This window comes from Barbatula barbatula, assembly GCF_947034865.1.
Source record: "Barbatula barbatula genome assembly, chromosome: 6".
Taxonomy (NCBI): Eukaryota; Metazoa; Chordata; class Actinopteri; order Cypriniformes; family Nemacheilidae; genus Barbatula; species Barbatula barbatula.
The window spans coordinates 21,059,801-21,081,492 of NC_136765.1; the positions used below are offsets into that span (position 1 = coordinate 21,059,801).

The following is a 21,692-nucleotide window of genomic DNA, read 5'->3' on the forward strand; positions in this document are numbered from 1 at the left end:
GATCCGCAACCGTATTGCATACACTTGAAAATAAAAAAATATAACTAAAAAAATACATTTTATTTTCGGCTGCGAGCATGTCATTTAATTGTCAACAACTGATGTATTGTATGTTGTGTTGTTGCACCCTTGATAAAGGACACTTTTCAAAAATAATGACGTAATGGTTGTGATTGTTTCTTATTAGAAACCTCAACTTCTACAAACTGCGTACAAAGATGGTAGTAGTTATATTCTTGCACAACAGACTAACTTTGCTGTTAAGCTTGAGAGAAAACAATGTGTACAGACACAAAGATGATGTTGAAGAATGATGTTGGGCATGTACCATGCAGGTGCTTGTGTTAGATCTGTTATGATGCACATGAGACGATGTGACCTCTCTGTCTATTGATGCAAAGCTCCAATAGATGGCAGACTTGTCTCTTTTTTCTACTATGCATTCAGACACTACAAACAGCAGAGGACAAAACCTTTTTCAAATCTACAAGAGGGTTATTTGCAATTTATTTATCTGCTAAAATACAGGTCAATTCTCGGCTACATACAGCTTATTAAAATATATAACCATGCTAGTTACAGGTATTCTACAGTAAGTTATTTACATAGCACTGAATTGTATGTCCTAGAATACAATTGAATGCGTTTCACATACAGACAAGCTAAACAGAATATTGAATTTTATAAACAATTTAAACATCAAATCCTCATTCACAAAAGAAGCAGTGCATTTGAAAATAAAGAGGAACGTTTCAGCATTTCAGATTCGTTTGTGCTTTAAAATGAGCAAATACAAAAAGTCAGTAGTTGTGTAGGTTAGATCTGTTTATAAAGGACACTTAATTTTTCAAAAATAGTTTTCATGAACGAGTCTACCACGATATTTATATTTATGTATTGTGTACATGAAACACTTTACAGCATAATTGAGACGATATCGTCTAACTAACAGGGTACACATTTTTACTGTCCTAAATTCATAAGGTATCCTTTTCAATATCCAATACACAATTATAAAATGTCTATACGTAATTGTGTAATTATTTCCTTTTTCAAATGTTTGCTGCTAATTTTGTTCAATTGAATGAAGGACAAGTTAACACACTGCCAAAAGCCACCTGCAGCATCCGGGGTGAACAAAACCATCCAAAACGAATGTGATTTCAATCTAGCTTTGTAACAGTGCTCTTATACATATGCAATTGAACGAAAACTCCACATTAACACAAAAATAACTTGATTGTTTATTTCTGCAAAGCTCCAAAAAGCTTTTATTTTAACAGACAATAAAAAGTATGGCTTATTGGGTCACTTATTTTCAAAGAAAGAGCATTTGTGTGAATGCAGCAAGTATCTTTTGAGGCAGTTCTCATTTAAACAGATAATAAATCGGAATAAGACAGAAAACTCAAAGAAGCATCATATACTGCGTACGGGTTGAACTAGAAGCCTTCCATTCGTAAAACTTATACAAAGAAAACGATGTCTCATATACATAAATGTACACAAAAAGATGCTGCCTGGTGGTCTCGTGATGTCTATGGAAGAGCATTAGACATTTCACATTTAACTACAAGCAGAACTTTATTATTAATAATTAAACCTCTAAATGAATTGTTTGAAGAGACTATGCAATTATTGAACATCCTCCAATCACCAACTACTGTACTTCATTAAAACTGCATATGCTAAAGTCATATACTTGATACATTTAGAAATATTGTTGTGATATTCCAGACTGAACTAACAGTACTTCCATATACTCAATATGAAAGATTGTACTTTTTTTGCTCAGTTTGTCTATTGCACCTATTCAGTATCTCATATACGCTCAAAAGCATTGTATTGTGACACCTTATAACATGTTCAAATGGCTCGAACATTTCAAATTTTGACTTCTTTCGCTTATATTTGACAGACTGCAAAAACATAAAGGAGGGCATAGAAAGTACTACACATGATTGTCAATCAGAATCTTAAAGTACATTTAGTAATATGACTTGCAACTTTGTGAACTGGAATTTTCAGCTTTATCTTGAACAGTCTGAACAAAATGACTGAATTTTAAGCTTATTAATATGAGCTGCCATGTACAGCGTACATATCCTCTGGCTGTCTTCAGGATACAGAATTTATTTGTATAAAAAGTGTTTGCCGGAGTACATATCTAGGAACCTGAGCAAATGTTATTTGCATAAATGAACTACTTAAAAACTTATTTTGCAGCTGTGTTTGTACTTACGTAGATAAATCCTCTGATATTAACATGAATAATATTAAGTGGCCTTTTAAGGAGTGAAATGGTTCAATTATGTAGAAGTGATTCCATGAGGCAATTCATCTAAGCGCTGTGTGCTTTCCTTCTACAGCGGGAATAAACAAATCCATTAAGCTGCCTTCTCTGAATACTTAGATGGTATGCAGATAAATAAATCGATTAACTCGTGCTAATTGTGAGACTTTTATCATATTCTACCAGTCCTGGTTGGAAGGAAATGTCTCAACAGAATGCCGTGGGCTGAGAGGAGCTGGCAGTAGATGCAAAGTTCTTCTGTGTAATCCAAAAGTTGCCCAGTTTTGAGACTGTCTGTTACTCTCGTCGTATTCACAGATTTGTTTGTTTGTTCACCGCCCTGCTGGTCATTGACACTGAGCTACAAAGGGCCTTTGAACTGGTTCCCAGAGAGATGTTGACGGATGGAGGGTTTCGTTCCTGCAGCGTCACCGAGCTTACGCCAGACCACCTGAACACACGGAGGCACAAAGTTACACAACAACTCATAACATAGACCCTCTGATGGGGGTAAGGGTGGGATAACAGGCAATTTATGACATAAAAAGAAAGCACTTGCACCAGACCAATCTGGAACCATTCGCAGATGCATCAAAACCTGCTTGTGATGAGACTTAATCAAATATCTCGTTTCTCACAAACTCCAGCCACTTTAGATTTTCATTGTCTGTCTATAACAGAATTATAGTCCATCACTTACAAATATACAGGTGTGAAGTGATTGCAATGATTTTTACAGTATTATTTGTCCAAGTGATATCAAGAAGCTGAATTCAATTTGAACAAAACACAAGTCTGTAAAGCAACATGTTTGTTCGTTTACGACATTCAAGTTTCAAGCTGATGGAAACACAAGCCGGTTGTGAGAGCTTTGCAGATCACCCAATCAAGCCACCACTATTTTGTTGAAAAAGGAAGTACGTGCGGGAACAGAGAACAGATCGGGGGTTCACAGGGACCTTCTTGCCTATAGAGGGGCTGAACTGTTTTCAGTGATAGTTATTTTAATTGCATAGACAACTGTGAGGTAAACACTTCGGGGTCGTTCGCCAAGGCCTCTCATTAAAATTGCCTGAAAGTGGGTCTCTGTTGTGAAACACTGAAACATTGTCCTCCATCAAAGCCATGGTACTTATACAAATTGACAAGCAAACAAACCGGGGGTGAGTATATAAACTTACAGCCCCCTACTGTTTATCAGGGCTCTATAAATGGGGCTTGTGAATATAAAATACTTTCGTAGTCAGAGAAGTTCTACACTTTCTGCAATTTACCCTTTTAAGTCTATTAAAACTGTATATTGCCAAAAATCTTATCCCAAACTTAACTATAGTATGATTCATCACTATACATGTTAGTCTTGTTTGTGTATGCTTCAAATGCATGTATTATTCGGGGGAAAGGAATTGGTAACGAAAAGAGGCAGATTGAAGATGTTACTAGGTTGACTCACATTACACATCTCTCTAACAATTGCTTTCTCTTTCTCACTGAGATCCTCCTCATATTCCTCTGGGATTTTCCTATCCAGGTTCTCATGGACCTCCAATACCTGCAAAACAAATAAACAGAGAGCTAAGTAATATACTTGTGGCGCAGTTCAACCATTTGCACATCACAAAGAATCCTCTAGGTGGCAGTCTTACTATCATCAACATATACATGCAAACACTGCAGCGGTTACTAAAGTACTTTAGTTGCTGTGAAAGGCTTGTCTTAAAATGCAAAAAAACAGACATGTATCAGAATCTTACTTTCATGGCATGTACAACAGCCTCAGGTTTCTGTGCTGCAGGCAGATATCCTGTGACAGGGGATGGCAGATCACCTCCGGGCATCCGTGTAGAGCCCTGCAGACAGAAACACACAAAACAATCAGGGTCTTGAGCGTCAGGGTTAATCTGACGCAGTTTAAATCGCAGTTTTTGTATATCATTTTGAATGTCTAAAAAAGATCAATAAAATTTATAGTGTACACTTCTGAGCATTTTAACAAAACAGTTGACTACATCACAGATGCTATAATATAAAAGTTTAGATGTTTTAGTTCTATTTATTTCTATAGGTATTTGTTGCATGTTAGCTCACTGTGCATTAAATAATGTTAACAGTCACAACGTTTGATTTTACAAATGTATCACTAAATTATCAAATTAACATGAACTAAACTTAAGGAAATGCTGTGGAGGTATGGTTCATTGTTCATGTTAGCTAATGCAATACCCAATTGTTAAAAGAGCATTGTGCATCTAGTGGTAAAGTTGTGAATTGCAACCAACGGCTCACTCCACCCTTTTGAAGCACTACAGCAACTGACAAAGGCATGCATGTCGTCACGTTTTCGCTTCTTTGCCAAAGGAGATAATGTGGTTACGAAACGCGCTCTGTAGAGAAGTTTGTCTTTTTTGGGCTCCTGTTGAAGGGGTGTATAGGCGTACAGGTATATGTACAATTCAAAACACTCCTATTGGAAATTTTGCTGACAAAATTATCATTCCAAGTCACACACATCTGACTTGACCCTCAACGCACACAAAACACACACACACACACAAGCAGGCATTCATCACTGTCAACCATCACCATTGCTCATGCCGCTATCTCAGATTACCCGAACAGCACTGAATGCTGGGAAAAAACATCAGCTATTTCTCTGAATCAACCCAGGCTCGAAACGGGTTAAAGCATCTCATTATAACTCATCTCTGCTGGTACCCCTTCATGGGTACACATTAACAAAGAGCCCTTTCAGCGTGGGTCTCTCGAGCCCCCTGTTTAGAAACAGCCTTTTGAGTCCCGCTCAACCGTTAAATCCACAACAATTGAGCTTGCATTTCAACACTGGGGTTGGGAGCAGACTAATGGTTAGATGCTGCGACTCGTTTTTTGGCCTGGGAGAACATGACTATGATGTCCACTTTCAGTTGCCGGCATGCTTGTTGATGGCCAGAGCCGTGGGGACTTAACCCTGGCCGGGGCTGACCCGAGTACGCGGTGTTGCCAACTATTTTCAATGGAGAGTAGCTAAAGCCTGCCCGAAAAGTTGCTAAATTTCCGCAGATGACGTCACGCGCTAATTTGCATATCAGTGACATCATCACGTAATATCTGACAAGCTCTGCTTCATATCTCTACTCCCTGAGCTGTCGTATACAGTTTAATATTAAAGAAATACACCCAAATGGACAATAAATGGGATCTTAATTACTTCTTTTTCTGTTTGCAGACAACAAAAACTATGTAATAGTTAGTGAACTCGACCACTTAAAAAGCAGTCACTTTCCATCTGTGTTATTCAAAAAGTAGCTTTAGATAGATAGTTAGTAGATTTGTCGCTAGTTGCTTTTTGAAAAATAAGTCCCTAAAAGGGTTTGAAAAGTCGCTAGATATAATTTCATGTGTAAGTGCATGTGTGTATGAAAAAAAATGAATTGTACAAAATGATAAGCATTTCATTTATTAAGTTACAGGAAAAAGTGATTTTTTACTTCCTCAGTGTAAAAAGCCCCTCAGCACAAATCCAGCAAATCCTTTGATGCTGATTGTGGGGATAAATAAACCGTTGCTGTCAAAAAACAGGTGAAGAGATCAGCAAAAAATATAGCAAAATGTAATAAGACTTTTCAATGACCTGAAAAAATCCCAAATCAATACCGGGTATTCTTATGAGACTTAATAATGCCTCTCTAATTTTATATTGTGAATTCATCATCTATTTTAATCCAAAAAGCACACTGATCACCTAATAAATCTGTTGTAGAATCAGATATGTAGCCTAAAACCAAACAAATCCTATAATCAGTCGACACACCACAAAATGTGTTCTAAATTTTAATGTCTGAAATGCACTAAATTAAAAAAGTTGTGAGTGGCTGCTTTCGCAACTATGCAAAGCCATTCTGAAGACATCCCTGCTCAGGTAACCCAACAACCACCAACCGATATGTTCTATCTATTCTATCGCACCCCATTCTTGTTTCAGTCACTCGCTGCTGCATTATTCAGCGCCGCAGTGAAGGTTCAAAGCCATGCTAATTAAGCAATGAGCGTGTAGGCTCTCTGTTACAAGGCTGTCTGCAAGTTAAAATGAGGCCTGTAGCCTCTGAGGAAGACACCCGTGCCTCTCTTTAATTGATTTCTCCTTCCTGTGGAGACTGCCCCTCATGCTCAACTGGAACAGTTGTGCTGCTTCTGCCTGTCATGGCTGATTAGCAACAGCAGAACGCTGCCAACCAACAGACTGCAGATGACCTTTTCTGAGGAGATGATGATGCTGAGGATGTCATAAAAGCCAATGAGAAAAAAAGGAAAGGGAAGAGGAAAAGAGATATCCACCGGTAGTGATGCACAATTTTTATTAATTGAATAAATAATCATTAAAATAATTATATTTCTAGAAATTAATGATTTAATATATGTTTTAATATTTTATCCTATAATTTGTAACTAAACTAAACTACACTACACTACACTAAACAAAACAAATTAAATTACATTACATTACATTTGCTAATAAAGACTAGTTTACATTCTAAAAAAATTGGTAAAGGTAGCTAGCGTCACGTGCCTCGGCTACAGATCCTCTAAACATCAGGCACTTTCATAAACCCGGTTATTAAGCTCTTTGGCTCTGGTTTGCTCTTGTGGTCAATTCTCATTTGGCAGCTGTTCCGTGTTTTTTGGAAAGAGCTGGAATTTCAATAGCTAATTGTTGTTTAAATGTAATCTGCTTAATTTGAAAAATCCTGGTTTAGGTTTAGGCTTTGAGCTTCGATACAAAATAATGAGGTCAGGTCAGACCAGCAATGAAAGACATTATATTTCCTTCAGGAATACGTACGTTCTGTAACGTGTCCTGATACTGGGAAAGCGAGGTGAGCTGGGACTCTGAGTGGTACAGGGAAAGCCCTTTCCGAAGCGTCTTCAGATCTCCGATGTTCCCCTGCTGTGAATGAAAAACATCATTTTTAATTAAAAAAAAATATTTTTAATTGAGCTAAAACATAGGCCTACTGCAAAAAACTAAAATACATGCTGGCCTAACCATAGTGATATTGACCCGACTCATTAGCTTTTCTTATCTGGTCAAATAAGGTATCTAAACAAGAATCCTCTTATAGTAGTAAAAACAAGACTGTATATTATTTTATTAAGACAATATAAATGGTTACTATGTGGTTGCCAGGTTGTTTTTATATTGCCCATTATAAAAGTATTACCACAGTTCCTTTTAACACAGCTTGTGGTATCAAGCCCTTATCTTAGGCAAAAGCAATATTGATGCTTCCCTTAGAAGGCCAAACTAATAAAAAAGGGTAGGGGACGACACAAAATGGATAGATCATTTCCTGATTTGTGATATGAGAGGGGCAAAGGTAAAGACAGCAAAGCGGAACATTCTGGACACGCTTCATAAATAATGACGAGGAAATTTAGCCAAAAGACACCTGTCCTCAAAACTCTAACTTCTGAATATTTCATTGTCGGATGCCCATACCTTCTAAACAAAAGAACGCATGAAGGTCTTCCCTATTTCATTTCATTCTAACACAGATATGAAGTGTTAAATTAATCTGTGTGGATTTCCAGAACATTCATCCTTTCTTCAGTGTTCATTGATGTGCAAACAGTCTGTTGTTTTATTTGCCAAGTGAGGTTCTGACCCTCTTTCAAGGAAAATGGACCATCACAAAAGTGTTGCTCCTGTGTTCGTGTTACATAACGTTCATGTAGTGAACGGAAAAATGCCTACAGCCACACCTAAATTTCCACCCGCAGCTTCCTGTTATGATACTATAGTTTGTTGAAAGGTGCTTGATATGGTGTTTTCAAGCAGTTGCTAGATGTTTTTAATAGCCCACATCAAAAGAGCACATCTTGATATTTTGATCTCTAGATATGGCTAAAGTCCCTCCCTGAACGTCTATGTGGTTTCTTTTGCCGGTTTCATCATAGACGATAGCTAATGCAAGGGCAGCAGAAAAATATCTCAGTCTTTACTTTGGCGCAAAACAACTAAATCCAAAGACACACGAAAGGTTTCAATGAAATGCATTCCCTTCGGCTGACAATGTTTTACTGAGCATGCAAAATTGAACACAGGTTTGACCCCGTGAATGAGAACTTTGGCATGCGTTTACGTCCCTTGTAGGTAAGAACATTCTTTTCCTTTTAAGACCAAAGGAAATGTTATACAGCGAAACACATCTGCAAGCTTTCACTATGCCATTTACAACTCGCTTGAGAAACAAGTGACAGCGTTATTGCAAAATCACCGTAATCCATTGTCATCTCCTCCCATCAGACATCCTTCAGCCGACAAACTAAAATAAGATATTGCCTTCAGTAACAGTCAAATTGCCTTTGATCAGCTATTCTTGAAGGTTATTAGACACAATATAATACCCTTTATCTCCAGACAGTCGTGGAATACAATACGCGTGCATGTTCTGAGATATTTGTATAAAGAATTCTCTCACGCTCATCTTTTGAGGTAATAAAAGGAGAGAGAGAATGAATCCATCATCAGAGAAAGAACAATATAATCTGAAGAAATAACATAAGCATATCAAAGACAGCAATAACTGACAGCTTTGCAAGATTTATATCTCTGTCTGTTGAGCTGGACTCGTCCTGAAAGACAGAACATTATTCATTTTATTTTTGTCTCATAAAACAGTCTGAGCTCCAGGGCCTTTTCTTCATTATACAAAAAGCTGAGTCTAATATTAGCATTAAGCTTTTGGATTCATTCCAAGTTATATTATATATATCTGCTGTATATATTGACTTTCTATGATTTTCTGAACTTCTGTTATTTGATTGATGAATATTGTGTGCACCATCAGAACCTTGTACTTATGTTTGACACACACAAATGGTTCAAGAGAATACGGCCTCCATCTGGCGCCAATATGAGCTCTGCTCCCACAAATACACGTTCATTTTTAATTCCTAATCTACCGCTGCTGGTGTGCTGCGTAAGGTGCAATGGGGATCATGCTTTAAAAGTTCAGCACTTTATTAAAATCCATTTAAAAGCACATTTAATAAATTGCCGCATTGCAACTAATGTCTACTTGTACATCCAGGAAAACTTCTGTAGATGGTTGCAAAATAAATCTTTTACATGTTGAACGTGAAGCAGATTTACTTTGTTTTTCAAGCATTTTCAAGCAAGAATATGCATGTTTTTCATTAGATGTACTCTTTAAACCGTCAAATAACCAGAGGCTTACAGAGTAACCCCCCTCAACTCTAACCTGGGATAATAGCTGTTTGTTGTCATCCTCCAAAATCCGGACTTTAGTCTCAAGCTGGCGAATGTAGTTTGAAGACGAATCTGTGCAAATGAAAAAAAAGAGAGAAATGTAATTCAAAATTTGCATTAAATCTATATTAGATATACTGTATTCTCGCATTCCTTTTATTTATGACTCAAACAATCTGAAAATGATCATGTAAACCGTTAAAATGAACTACATGTGTAGTGGTCTCCGATTTTTCCTCTATATGATTTTGAGGTCCAGTACTGTATAAATCTCTCCAAACACATGCGTCCAAAAGCATTCAAAAGCATTTCACGGTGCAGTTTCTGAGATGTTCTTTGGTGGTCCTGGAATCTGAGTCATTTCAAAATCGTGCTGTTTTCTATTAGGCTCTGACATATAATACCACATCCCAGAATGCACTGAAACTGCATTGAGTTAAATAAAAGACATCTGTCAAAGCAAAAGATTTCCTTTGTAAAGGAAAAGTATTATACTTTTAAAGAGCTCATTAAGACAACAAAGAATTTAGTAAAGCTGCTTGTATTTAAACCATCCCATCTTTGTCTAAACAGCACTGGACGTCATAGAAACTAGTGGACAGCACGACTAAACAAACTGATTTCTGATGTCTGTGTGGTAAAAGCCAATGAATCAGGCTCCGAAGACATTACTAGAGTAACCCCCATTTGTGTGATAGGATGCATTCCCAGCATTCCTTTCAAAACCTTTTGGTGTCGGAGAGTGCTTTCCTGAAGACATTCTAGTGGGTATCTATCTCTGACTTTTACATGGCCAAACACTAAATATCTCTTACAAATAAGAGGCACATAAAAATACACAAGGGATCTGAATGCTACATGGCAAACAATCAAATAAAAAAACATTAAAAAAAATAGGAAATTATGTTTTTTGTGAGATGAAAGAGACCAGGCAGCTTTATAAGAGATGTGGATGTGCCGATACTGATACCAAGCTCATGTACTCATACTCGATCCACCGATACCAAAGACCGATCCCTCACGTGACAAAACTGACTGAAATTTGTGCTTTAACAGTTTGTGACAAGCACAAAAAATTTCTTTGTTTTGAGGCAGAGTAATTCGTTTCAGTGTGCTTGTAAAATGGCCACCTCACTTAAAGATACAGGTACAGACATCGGTAGTGGTATCAGCGAGAACCAGAAAATAAATATACGTACTCGTAAAAATGTTATCGGAGCATCTCTAATAAGAGATACAAAATTAGTTCTGTTTATAGGAAATGAGTTGCATGGGAAACCTACAGACATCTGTATACGGTTTATAAGTCATTATACCAAAAGAAACCGGCGAATAAAGCATAAGAAATCCTTGCATATTATATAATGCAGAACACGTTGCTAAACAAGAACAACGTAGTAGAAATTCCAAGAAAGACATGTCAATATCAATGTGGAAACACTTAAAAAAAGCTCTTTGGAGGCATGCGTGCCCTCATGTACAAAAAAGTGTGGCATAAGAATGGCATGAGGACGGTTGGGTATATGCTGACGGATAATGTCAAAAGGGCCTTTGATTACATCAGCTCAAATAATCATAAAAATCCCTTGATTTGTTTTCCTTTCACCATCTTTCTTCTCAGTTTAACTTAACATCACATTACCACACCTGTTTCACTCTCATACCCTCAGAAGAAGCGAATAACGGGCATCCAACTAAGAGCATCAGTCAAGGATGGACCCTGATGCTTTGAAGCAAGATTTAACGCTTTCTCGTCTATGCACTTTGACCCCCAAACCGATAAACCACATAGGGTCACCAGACCTCATTGTCCACTGGATAAACCAGATCATGCTTTCCCACAACATGTTATATTTTCCAATCCAGTGAGATTAATGATCTAAAACCTTTTTCACCACCAGGTGTCACTGCAGCCTCTTACAATAAATCTGATGCCCCTAATGACAAACAAATGGCATTTTTGTTTCTCATTCATCTCTTATTTCACAAACAAAGCATGCAGACAGTAACATAAAAGCAACTCTAAAATAAATCTGGGATGGATACGTGAATGAGGACTCGGCCTATCCGTAATGGGCCGGAGCAGTAAACAGAGGTCCTGCCTATCTAATCCTCTTTCCCTTCCCTGTGACCCTTTAATCCAACTAGGGCTGCAACAACGAATCGATAAAATCGATAAAAATCGATTATTAAAAATGTTGGCAACGAATTTCATTATCGATTCGTTGTATCGCGCGACTATAACGCGCGCCGCATGTTTGAGTGGCGTGAGCGTAGCGTTTCTGTTGCGTGTCAGCTCTGTGGCGGCTGCGTCGTGTTTTCTGTATCTTTGCACACCAGCACCGTGCCTGACGCGGCGCTGGCGCGCTGCTGCTGCTATAGGTGACATAGAGGGAGGCCGCCGACAGACAAGGGTCTTGTATTCACGACAAGTTTAAACTTTTTTCACATAACCTACACCTTCCAAAATCCGAAAAATTAGTAAGTAGGCTGTCTGTTTATTTAAATAACATTTCCAAATGTTTTGTAGCTTTATTACCTGATGTTGGACCGTCACTCAGATGACACACTAGACTACGTTGTTATTGTAGTGTGTCATATTTTTTTCCATTTTTAATCACATTGTTAAGAGCATAAAAAACAAAAATAATTCAGTCACCAATACATTTTGGGGTTTAATACGAACCACAATTCGTATTAAGATGATTCTCAGATATGTTATTAAAGATGTAACGTAATCAATTGATGCACGTGTTTACTTTATGCAATATGTGTTTAAGATGGACATAAATTAATATTCCCATTCAATGCAATGTATCTTTTCATTGGATATAGCCTAAGCATTTTCTTGGAGGAAGATTTTATGGAAAAAAGTAGTTAATTGGAGTATTCATTTGCAACATTTTAGTAATAATATCTCATACTTAATAGGAATATTAATGTATAATTTATTTCAATATTCACTTGTTGTTTCTCCAAAAATGCATTATAAACATGATTTAAGTCCTGATGTTTTCTACAGTGGACATGTAAACCCCGTAACGTGTAGATGTTGGTTTAATGAAATTCAATTTGAAAATACGATCAAATAAATGATGATTAGCTTTCAAACATCAAAATGGCATTCATTAATATGTATTCGTGTACAAAATTACATATAAACATCTTTTCCTATTCTATTTTGCCTGGAAACGCTTCCAACACGCTTGCGTGTCTCGTGAAAAATAGGCGTCGATTCAATTCCTAGCATGCACGCGTTTTCCGTGCGGCTCGTCTCACGCAGGCAGTGTGCAAGCTCTAACCTGTTAACATGGGAGCCGATTTAAAAACGGTCACGCCAGGCTTCTGAGACGCTCACGCCACGCATCTAGTGTGTCACAGGACTAAAAAAAGTTGATCGCGCCGCGCAGCATAGCGGAGAAAAAATAAATTAAAAAAGCAGAGCGGAGGTAGAGGAAAGACCATCAGAGAGACCCGAAAAAAACAGCAAACCATGAGAGGCTTCTTGATGGGAAATGCATCATGTAAACCACAGCAAGCTGTAATAATAATATAATAAGTAATAATAAAGCTTTTGAAATATGTTTTGCAATGTCAGTTCTATTTTTCAATAAAGGGTTGAAAATGAATGCTTTTAAAAATTTGTATCCGATTCATCGATTAATCGAACAAATAATCGACAGATTAATCGATTATTAAAATAATCGTTAGTTGCAGCTCTAAATCCAACTACAGTAAATCACCTGACACACAGCCAAGCTGATTAGAGAAGCGGTCTGCGAAGCCTGGCCGGTTCCGCCATGTATCCCCCCTCCCGTGCCACCCTCCTTCGAACCATCCCCAGCGTTTCCAACCGCTGACGGGAGCACGAGCGGATCATTACACTCCCTCCAGCTCCATTCACAGCCGGACACAGTCTTTCATCTCCGCAGGTCTGCAATACAGCAGGAACTCTTTGTACGTGTGAGAGAAATGCTTTTCTACACCCCTCTCACTGGGGTTTTGTTAGCTAACCCACAGGAATGAGGTATACGCCCCGATACGAATACAACCATTATCAATGTCGAGAGTTAGCCACGAACTGTACAAATGTCTGGCCATTGTTTATCGCAGGAAACCATGAGGATTATAAAAGGAACTTGCATCTTTTACGCACGCGTACCTGCTTATAGACATAAAGACATGTACAGAAAGAATAAAAGTACACTCCAGGTGATATGACGGAAATGTAACAATCCAACAATCTGTCTTACTGTGTCATTTTAGAAACGGAGTACCGTCCAATGCTGACGCAAGATCTGTGCCTATCGTGCTGGCATTGCCGTTCACGTCTCAGGGTGCGCTCAACTAAATTGGAAAGACACTGTGATGTATAGCCTTAGAGAAAGTGTCCCGTCTGTCTTGTCTGATCCTGTCATGATAGTGACCCAGTTGCACGTGTCGCTTTTACCCTTTTTGCAATAAACAACACGGTTCAGTGGCTTAGTGGTTAATCCATAAACTGATGGGTTTTCGTGGTCAATGCGGGTTTGAATTTGGCTTGCAACATCGTCAGTTCTGTATTTTCAAACAATTTTCTCATTCTCCATCTCTATTTAAAGATTTAGATACGACCAATATAAAAAAGCTACATTTCAAATTTTCTTTCATAGAAAACAGAGTAACTATCAATGAAAATTGTAGCTGCGTAGAAACTTTCAAAGGTTGGAAAAACATTAGCGTGCAATGACCAAGCGGACCTCAAAGACAGATCACTCTGCAAGGACTTTGATCTCAAACACACATTGGTTACATAAGTCGTGTAACTCATAGACTTGTGTTTGTCTGTTAACAATAAAACTATTACGGTAACTCTACCGGTTGTGGACGAGGCATTTATCCTGTTCTAATCCTTGATTTTGACATGCCACCCAGGCAGGTTGACTTCTGGAATTCATAAAAAGCTCATTAGCCTTTCCAGTTGACCCCACGTTCAAATCATACATAAAGTAACTCTACAATAACAACTCCGATCCCTCCACCCTCCATGGGTGCGCAGTCCCCGAGCAGCATAGAGAAATAAGCTTTGGTAGGACGAAGGCCCAGGAATGATTTCAATTACTACAAGATGTGAAAGTGGAGCTGGCCAAACAGTACAGCATTGTTCCGCACCACTCGGGACTATCTTGCTGGTGTTAAGCATTTCCCCATGAAACCTGATGAGGGTATATATTCGGGGGCCTGTATACAGTTCACCCCGCAATGAGAACATTGATTCCTTGCAGCACGAGTTATCAGGAGACAAATACAGATGCGCATGGCCTAAAGTGAACTAGTCTGTGTTTAATTTTGATGATTTTTGGAACTAAATTAAAACTACTGATTCTTTTATTGATGTCTGCCAGAAGTTAAGTTTGGGCCACCTAACGTTTGTTTATGTCTATAGGTGTGGTATTTTTTATTCTGAAATGTCATTCAAAATTTTTTACTTGTTACATGTTCCTATATGGATGTCATGCTCATGTACGTTTCCAAATGTTTTGTTGTTTACACAAGATTTGAACTGATTTAATAATAATCTTGTTATTTAAAAATTTTTGATTTGGGAGGTTATTCAATTGCTGAACGGGTCGAAGAGAGTTTGCGACAGTTAATGAAAACTGTCTGGCGCCCAACATAAACTAAAGAAAAAGAAACAAACTCTTTCAAGGCCACTACGTTACAGGCTTTAGGGCTACTGTGTGTAAATCTTAAAATCGGTGACATCACAATATCTCAGAAACGTGTCTTTCTGACCAGATAAGTATTAACTACAGATACTGTGTTCTGTCGGCCTAATAATCGACATAACTCATAACACCCCGGCCATAAATTAAATAGCATTCTGAGAAAACACTTCCTATCGCTGTTTTGAAAAGAACGAATAGAATAAAATAGCCATCTGAGGTCGACCAAACTACAGCAACGTACAAAGCGTTTTCCTCTATAGGGCAATCATTTAACCGGTCTGCTTCCTGTAAAACAACCTTGGCACCAGGAGACAGTGTCAGGAAGCTCTGAAGCAGGTACGCGGTTCAGATTGCGCAAGCTCAGCGGGTAGCGGAGATCACACATTAACACGAGATGTGCTGAGTTCACTCATTAACTGTGTTATGAAACAGGCTCCTGTCCCGAGGACAAGTCTGCAGCATTGCTGTCACTGAAAGCTCCTGACGTGAGACGCAATGACAGGAATGAAAATACAGGGCATTTAAAACACAGTAATGCCATGTCCAGACTAATACTGTCAAGGCACATTGCATAACAAACAAAAACAGTGTTACATTTGAGTTCGATGCCTGTGTGACTTAGGTTCATAAAATGTTAGTTAATGTTTGAGGTTTTCAAACAGTCATGGTGACCTTTATGTAAATATGATTTTGAATGGCAATATGAAAAGTCACATCTTATTATTGGGACAATTCCAGGAATAAGGAAATGAAAGGTAAAAGTTATTATTTTAATGCCATCGTGCATTCAAGTCATGTCTTTATTCACACAAACATGTAATCAAATATGATAAATTCCAGCTAGGACATACCGTCTCATATCTGAGGAAACACACAATGTTTTCTGTACATGTGTTGCGGACGCAGCATGTGTCAGTGACAGAGTGCGCGCATGCATGAAGTGCACCACGGGTGCATTTGAATGTCAACAAATGCTTTTCCCGTACCCTAAATGGGATCTGCAGTGTAAACTGCCAGAGGCAGAGAGAAGAGGGGGGCACGAGGGGCAGAAAATAAAAAAGAGAGAGAAATGACGATACTGAAGCGCAAGGAGGGAAAGAGCGGAAAAGCGTTCATGTGTCCATCCGCACGTGGCTTCGTGGGGAAATGTTACCGTCACATGTAATCTGTGCTCGCTGTGCTGAGAGCAGGGGGCATCACACAGCAACAAGGACGTGAGTCAGTGCCCCCCGCCCCTTACACAAACATCATGCATGCTGCCTTGGAAACCACACCGTGGCCCTTGTGAACAACACACATCCTTGGACGCTCGGTTGAGCGAATCCAGAATACACGAGTCACGACGGCCCGTCCATTCTTAATAACCACAGAGGGAAAGAGATACAAAAACTTTATAGAAAAGAACTGATGTAAGCTATGATAAAAGTTATATTTTTCGCATGGAATAAGTATTTTTATTATCTTTGCTTCTATTTACTGTTGCTCATACGTAAAACAAACCCAAAACCAAGCATTAAAAGTATTTAAAAATTACAATTCTGTCATCATCAAATTCTGACGCATGCCATTTCAAACCTCTATGACTTTTTAAGAACATTAGTAACCGAACCACCTATTGACTTCTATTGTATGGACGCACACCCTCTAAAAAATGTCTTAATATCCTCAAAATATCTTTAAATATAAAATATATTAGAAGGAAGAGTCAAATACAGTATGTGTTTTCAAACATAAAGGGTTTTTTTTGTAAAACTATACCTTTAAGCCCCTTTCACACAAATAATGATAACAATAACTAACTGAGCCACATCTGTATTTTTAAAACTTTATAGTCATAGTTATCGTTCTTGATGTGAGCAGACCTTAAAACAGTGGTTCTCAAATTGGTTCACCCCTTTGTGTAGGGTGCATCTCTTTGTGCCCCCCCAAATAAAGACTCATTTTCATTAAACCAAAAACATATTCAATTATACACTTCTTTTGGTTGATCTTCTTATTGTTCTGATGTTTAAATGCACAAAATGTATGATAGATTTCTATATTTCATAACATGCCACAAAAACTGTGGCCCCCACTGGACCACTTCCCCCAGTTAGAGATACACTGCCTTCAAACATTAATTTGTATTTTCTTGCATCCTTCCTTTTTGATGAATGAAACAATAGAGAAAAAATATCACATCCACCCACAATTTTTACTATTTTTAGTATCATAATGAATAAATCATTCAATGATAAATCACTCTTTTCTAGACTAAAAAATATCACTTTCTATGTCCCACTGGTAGAAAAAGCAAAAATCCATTAGTAAACAGCGGCCACCAAAAGTAATGCAAAAAACAATAAATAACCATTAAACAGCTTTTTAAAGACCCTAGCCGCTGTGCTGAGCTTCAAATTGATGTGTTTTACATTGTAAGAGGGCAGAAGTCACTTTAAATGCACATTTTCCAAGTCGTTTCAGATGGACTACAGCCAATTTCCCCACTGCGTTTTTCCAGCAGGCTCTGAATACCATAATCATCTTATAGCTTAAAATCTGTAGATTAGTAGAGGAGCATATGCTCACTGTCCCACTGAATGTCTCTCTCTATCTCTCCGCTGCTCACGTCTCGATGTTGCGCCCTCTCTCCATCCCTCCATCTCAAACTCAATGTTTGTCTTTTTAAAGAGGTGTAAACCGAACTCATAACAGTGAATCATGCTGTGTGCCGATTGCAACGTCTGTTTACCTCCTGCCAATCTGCATCACGAGTTTTGCGATCGACCACAAAGATACACAAGAGTAAATGTGCCTCTGAATGTGCCATAATATTGGCTTATCTATTCCAGTCATTTATTTAAAGGCTTTTAAAACCCCACAGGGAAAGAAAGCTCTTGATGGTGGTGAAGAAAAGCAGAGCAAGTCTTCAGACGGCACTCCGGCCATCACAAGACCTGCTGACACCTCGTTTCCCATGATAAGATACTGGATAAGATGCTCAGGACGGAGAATGAACAGATTGCATGCTAGGTGCAAAAATATTTTAGCGATTGTGAGCAAATGCATGTCGTCTAGGGCTTCCATGCATCCCGAAAATATGCATACTATGCACTTTATACGTACCGAATGCTGCAGTCCTGTAGGAATAGCATGTTAGTATGTTACCTGGCTGCTTACATTAACTAATTCATTGCTCTCTTTTGTCTTCTTCATCATGATCACAAAGAACAATATAACTCTGAAGGAACGTGCCATAAATCAATTCCGTCGTGTTGTTTTCTTCCAGATAGACTTTAAGGAACTATTTGTTTTGTTGCAGTAGTTTTGTTTGCGTTTCCATATGTCCTACTTTCAGTGACATAATTGTTTATAACCCTCATTCGTGTTTTACATCTGGACATACTGTACTACACATGATAAACTGTCGAACACGCCTTATGAAAATATGGAGGCATAGTTCAAGTCCAGTTAGATGTGTGTGAAACCAACAGTGCTTTAAAGAATCTCCACGGTGAAATAATCTTGATAAAGATCAAGGCGAGGCTAGTAATCAAATTTGATCAGCATATCTAGATGTATTGTGGCCATTACAATCCAGTGTCTGTCGAATTTCAATAAAACCAAATAGGTCATCCAGCAGCAATGACTGACAGCATGACAAGACACATAAAAACAGTGATAAAAATCGAGGTTATCACATGACAAATTACTTTTATTTGAAACATGAAAGAATATTGTATAAATCACAAATGATCATTTTACCTAAACACACACCTATAAATAGTACTGAAAATAGTTGTCTATAAATTGTCTCTTCATTTTTCCAGGGCTGTATTGTCAGCATTAGAGTCAGAAGAGGGCTTTTGGGGTCCCCAGCCTGATGCAGTCGAGACTTTGCTTGATTCAAAAATAGAGCACTGAATAAGCGGGTGACGGAGCGCGGATCCGAGAAACGCGTGGGGAAGATAAACTGCATACCAAGGTATTGATAAGAATGTATCCTAGCAACAAGCCCCGCTGTTTGACTAAAGGGCCTGACGCTGCTTTAGTTATTACACCTCCAGCCTCTGCCAAATGAGTGTTCCCATTCTCTTTCCTTCTTTCAATAGCTCTCGTCTTTTCACTAGAGGTCTTTCACACACATACTTAGAAAACACACACTCGCTCGCATATGCATTTAGCATGTACGGACTGCAGTTCTACTTGCGCTACGAGAAAAAACATAAAAGAATTTCAATATATAGGCTAAATGACAGTATAGAATTTTAATCTTAGCTTTACGCATGATTTATATGTCTACGTGACTCACTGTTTGCCTGAGCTCTGTCTTATCCTGCATAATCACATGATGGACAAACGGGTCACACCTATATTCATCTTATGAAGCAATATTACAGAGCACACTGTAAACAACAGCTGATATGGGAAGTATTCATTCTTCCTGTGTGACAAAGTGTTTGCTGAAGGATAAGTAGGGTATTAGTTTTTAAAAAGAAATACTTAGGGGGTAGTACTCACAAATGTCATTCCAATCCTGTGTGACTTTCTTTTTAAAGCTTGTGAAGAAACAATATCGGTCACAATTGACTTGTATGGACACAAAACCATTAAGAACTTTCTCAAAATATCTTATTTTGTGTTCCACGGAAGTAAAAAAGTCATACAGGTTTTGAATGGCATTAGGTTGAATTGCTGATGACAAGCAAAACCGTTACAAACCAATCTTGATCAAAGACAAGCTTTCACCTGAATGGCTATGACAGATCATTATGAAGTTAAATCAGTAGCAAAACTTGAGAGCATGTCGTTTTGTGAACTTGTAAAGTAAGCATTTGTACCTGTACACTAAAATGTACACTCACAGCCCAAGTTGAAAGTTGAATGTTGAGATTTGCACTCGTGGACAAAACTGACAAATCTGTCTTTTGAATTTGAAGTTGCAGAAAAATAGTCACAAATGTGTAAACTGGCAAAAAGATACAAATGCATAGCACATATTTACATGTTTTCCTAGATACAGATTTGAATTGCAACTACAAAAACTGCAGTTTAAAATCTTCCCGCCTTGGCATTTGCTAGTACTTTCGCGATTAACACGTTGCAAAACTAACTAAATTTGATGACGTCATGCGACTGAGCCACGCCGCCCCCTAATGGCAGGAAAATCACAATTTAAAGATTTAACTTTCCACAAGTTAAACTTTATATGTCAACTTTACTACGACGATGAAACCATAAAAACACTGTTCAACAGAGACCATCTCAACAATGTTTATGTAAACAAAGAACCTTCCTTTACAATAGAAAATAGAAGTAACAAAGACAAGAATGACATAGAGGCAACATAAACAATGTACATGTGCTATTTTTCCTCCCACAAAGTATGAAATATCCCCCTCAAGGTTACGATCTGTAATTCAAACTGGCATGTGAGAAATCTCAGTCGCCCCACCCTCGGACAAATGCTTCTTAACACTACTTTACAACACATTCATCTGGACTGTGTTCAGTGTTGGAAATCAATGTTTATTAAAATTCCTCAATGACAGGTGGGCTGATGACTGTCATTTCCAATTACTTCATCTGCTTATTCAGTCTGACATCACACACCACCACTTCCTGGTCCAAACGCCCTATCAGACCTAAAGCATCTGAACAAACAATACTAGAATTGTTATAGATATATAGAATTGCGTGGTGTATAAAACTACTTATTCTCAGATGGCCATGAATCAATACAATATTGGAGTCTGGGATGCCATGGGTCTAGAGACTCTATAGTCTCTACACTATGAGTTTATAAAAGCTCAGCTTCAATGTGTGATATAAATAAATAGTGCTCATAAGCAACGCTTATAGTCTCACAAACAAGTGGTCTCAAATAAGGTATTCAAGCACACTTATTATTTCTAAAAATCTCCAAACCTCAAATCCATTCCTGGGTTTCCATGGGAGAAATATCTTAAAGCCAAAGAGTGCAGATAAACTTCTCATCAAATCTTCCATCAGACACAGTGGAGAAACAAATGTGATGGTGGAATAGAGACATGCAATTGGAATCAAAAGTCAAAAAGAAATGCAACAGGAAGTAAAGAACAAGATCGAAGATGCTCCATGCCACAGTTAGGAGCTCTTAGACCCTAACAGGGTGACGTTACGACTCTATTCAGTCACTGGACTTTGAAGGACTCTTGTCCCATTGTGCTTTGAACAATACCGTTGGACAGATGGCCCAGCCGGACACAGGGCGCACAACCTCACACCCCCCAGACAGTGGCAGGGGTCCAACAGTCGTATTCCCCCCTAACGTCTAAAATAGAGTCACAACACAGAAAGATAAGAATGAAAAAGCTCCAGACTTCCCCAGAAAAGTTTAAACCTGGTGAGATGATCTGCTCTGTCAACATTTGTGTTATGGTGTGAATTTCAGTAATCTGTG

General features: G+C 38.2%; 1 protein-coding gene across 1 annotated transcript in view; it reads right to left on the minus strand.

The window, feature by feature from the left end:
* Positions 1 to 479: 479 nt before the first annotated feature.
* Positions 480 to 21,692, minus strand: part of ccdc85ca (coiled-coil domain containing 85C, a) — a 28,892-nt gene continuing 7,679 nt past the window's right edge. Inside the window, exons 2-6 of the mRNA XM_079458711.1 lie at positions 9,556 to 9,635; positions 7,134 to 7,238; positions 4,048 to 4,143; positions 3,747 to 3,845; positions 480 to 2,744 (exon numbers count right to left, since the gene is read on the minus strand). Coding sequence (XP_079314837.1) covers positions 2,655 to 2,744; positions 3,747 to 3,845; positions 4,048 to 4,143; positions 7,134 to 7,238; positions 9,556 to 9,635 — 470 coding nt within the window. The 3' untranslated portion in view covers positions 480 to 2,654. The remainder of the gene's footprint in view (positions 2,745 to 3,746; positions 3,846 to 4,047; positions 4,144 to 7,133; positions 7,239 to 9,555; positions 9,636 to 21,692) is intronic.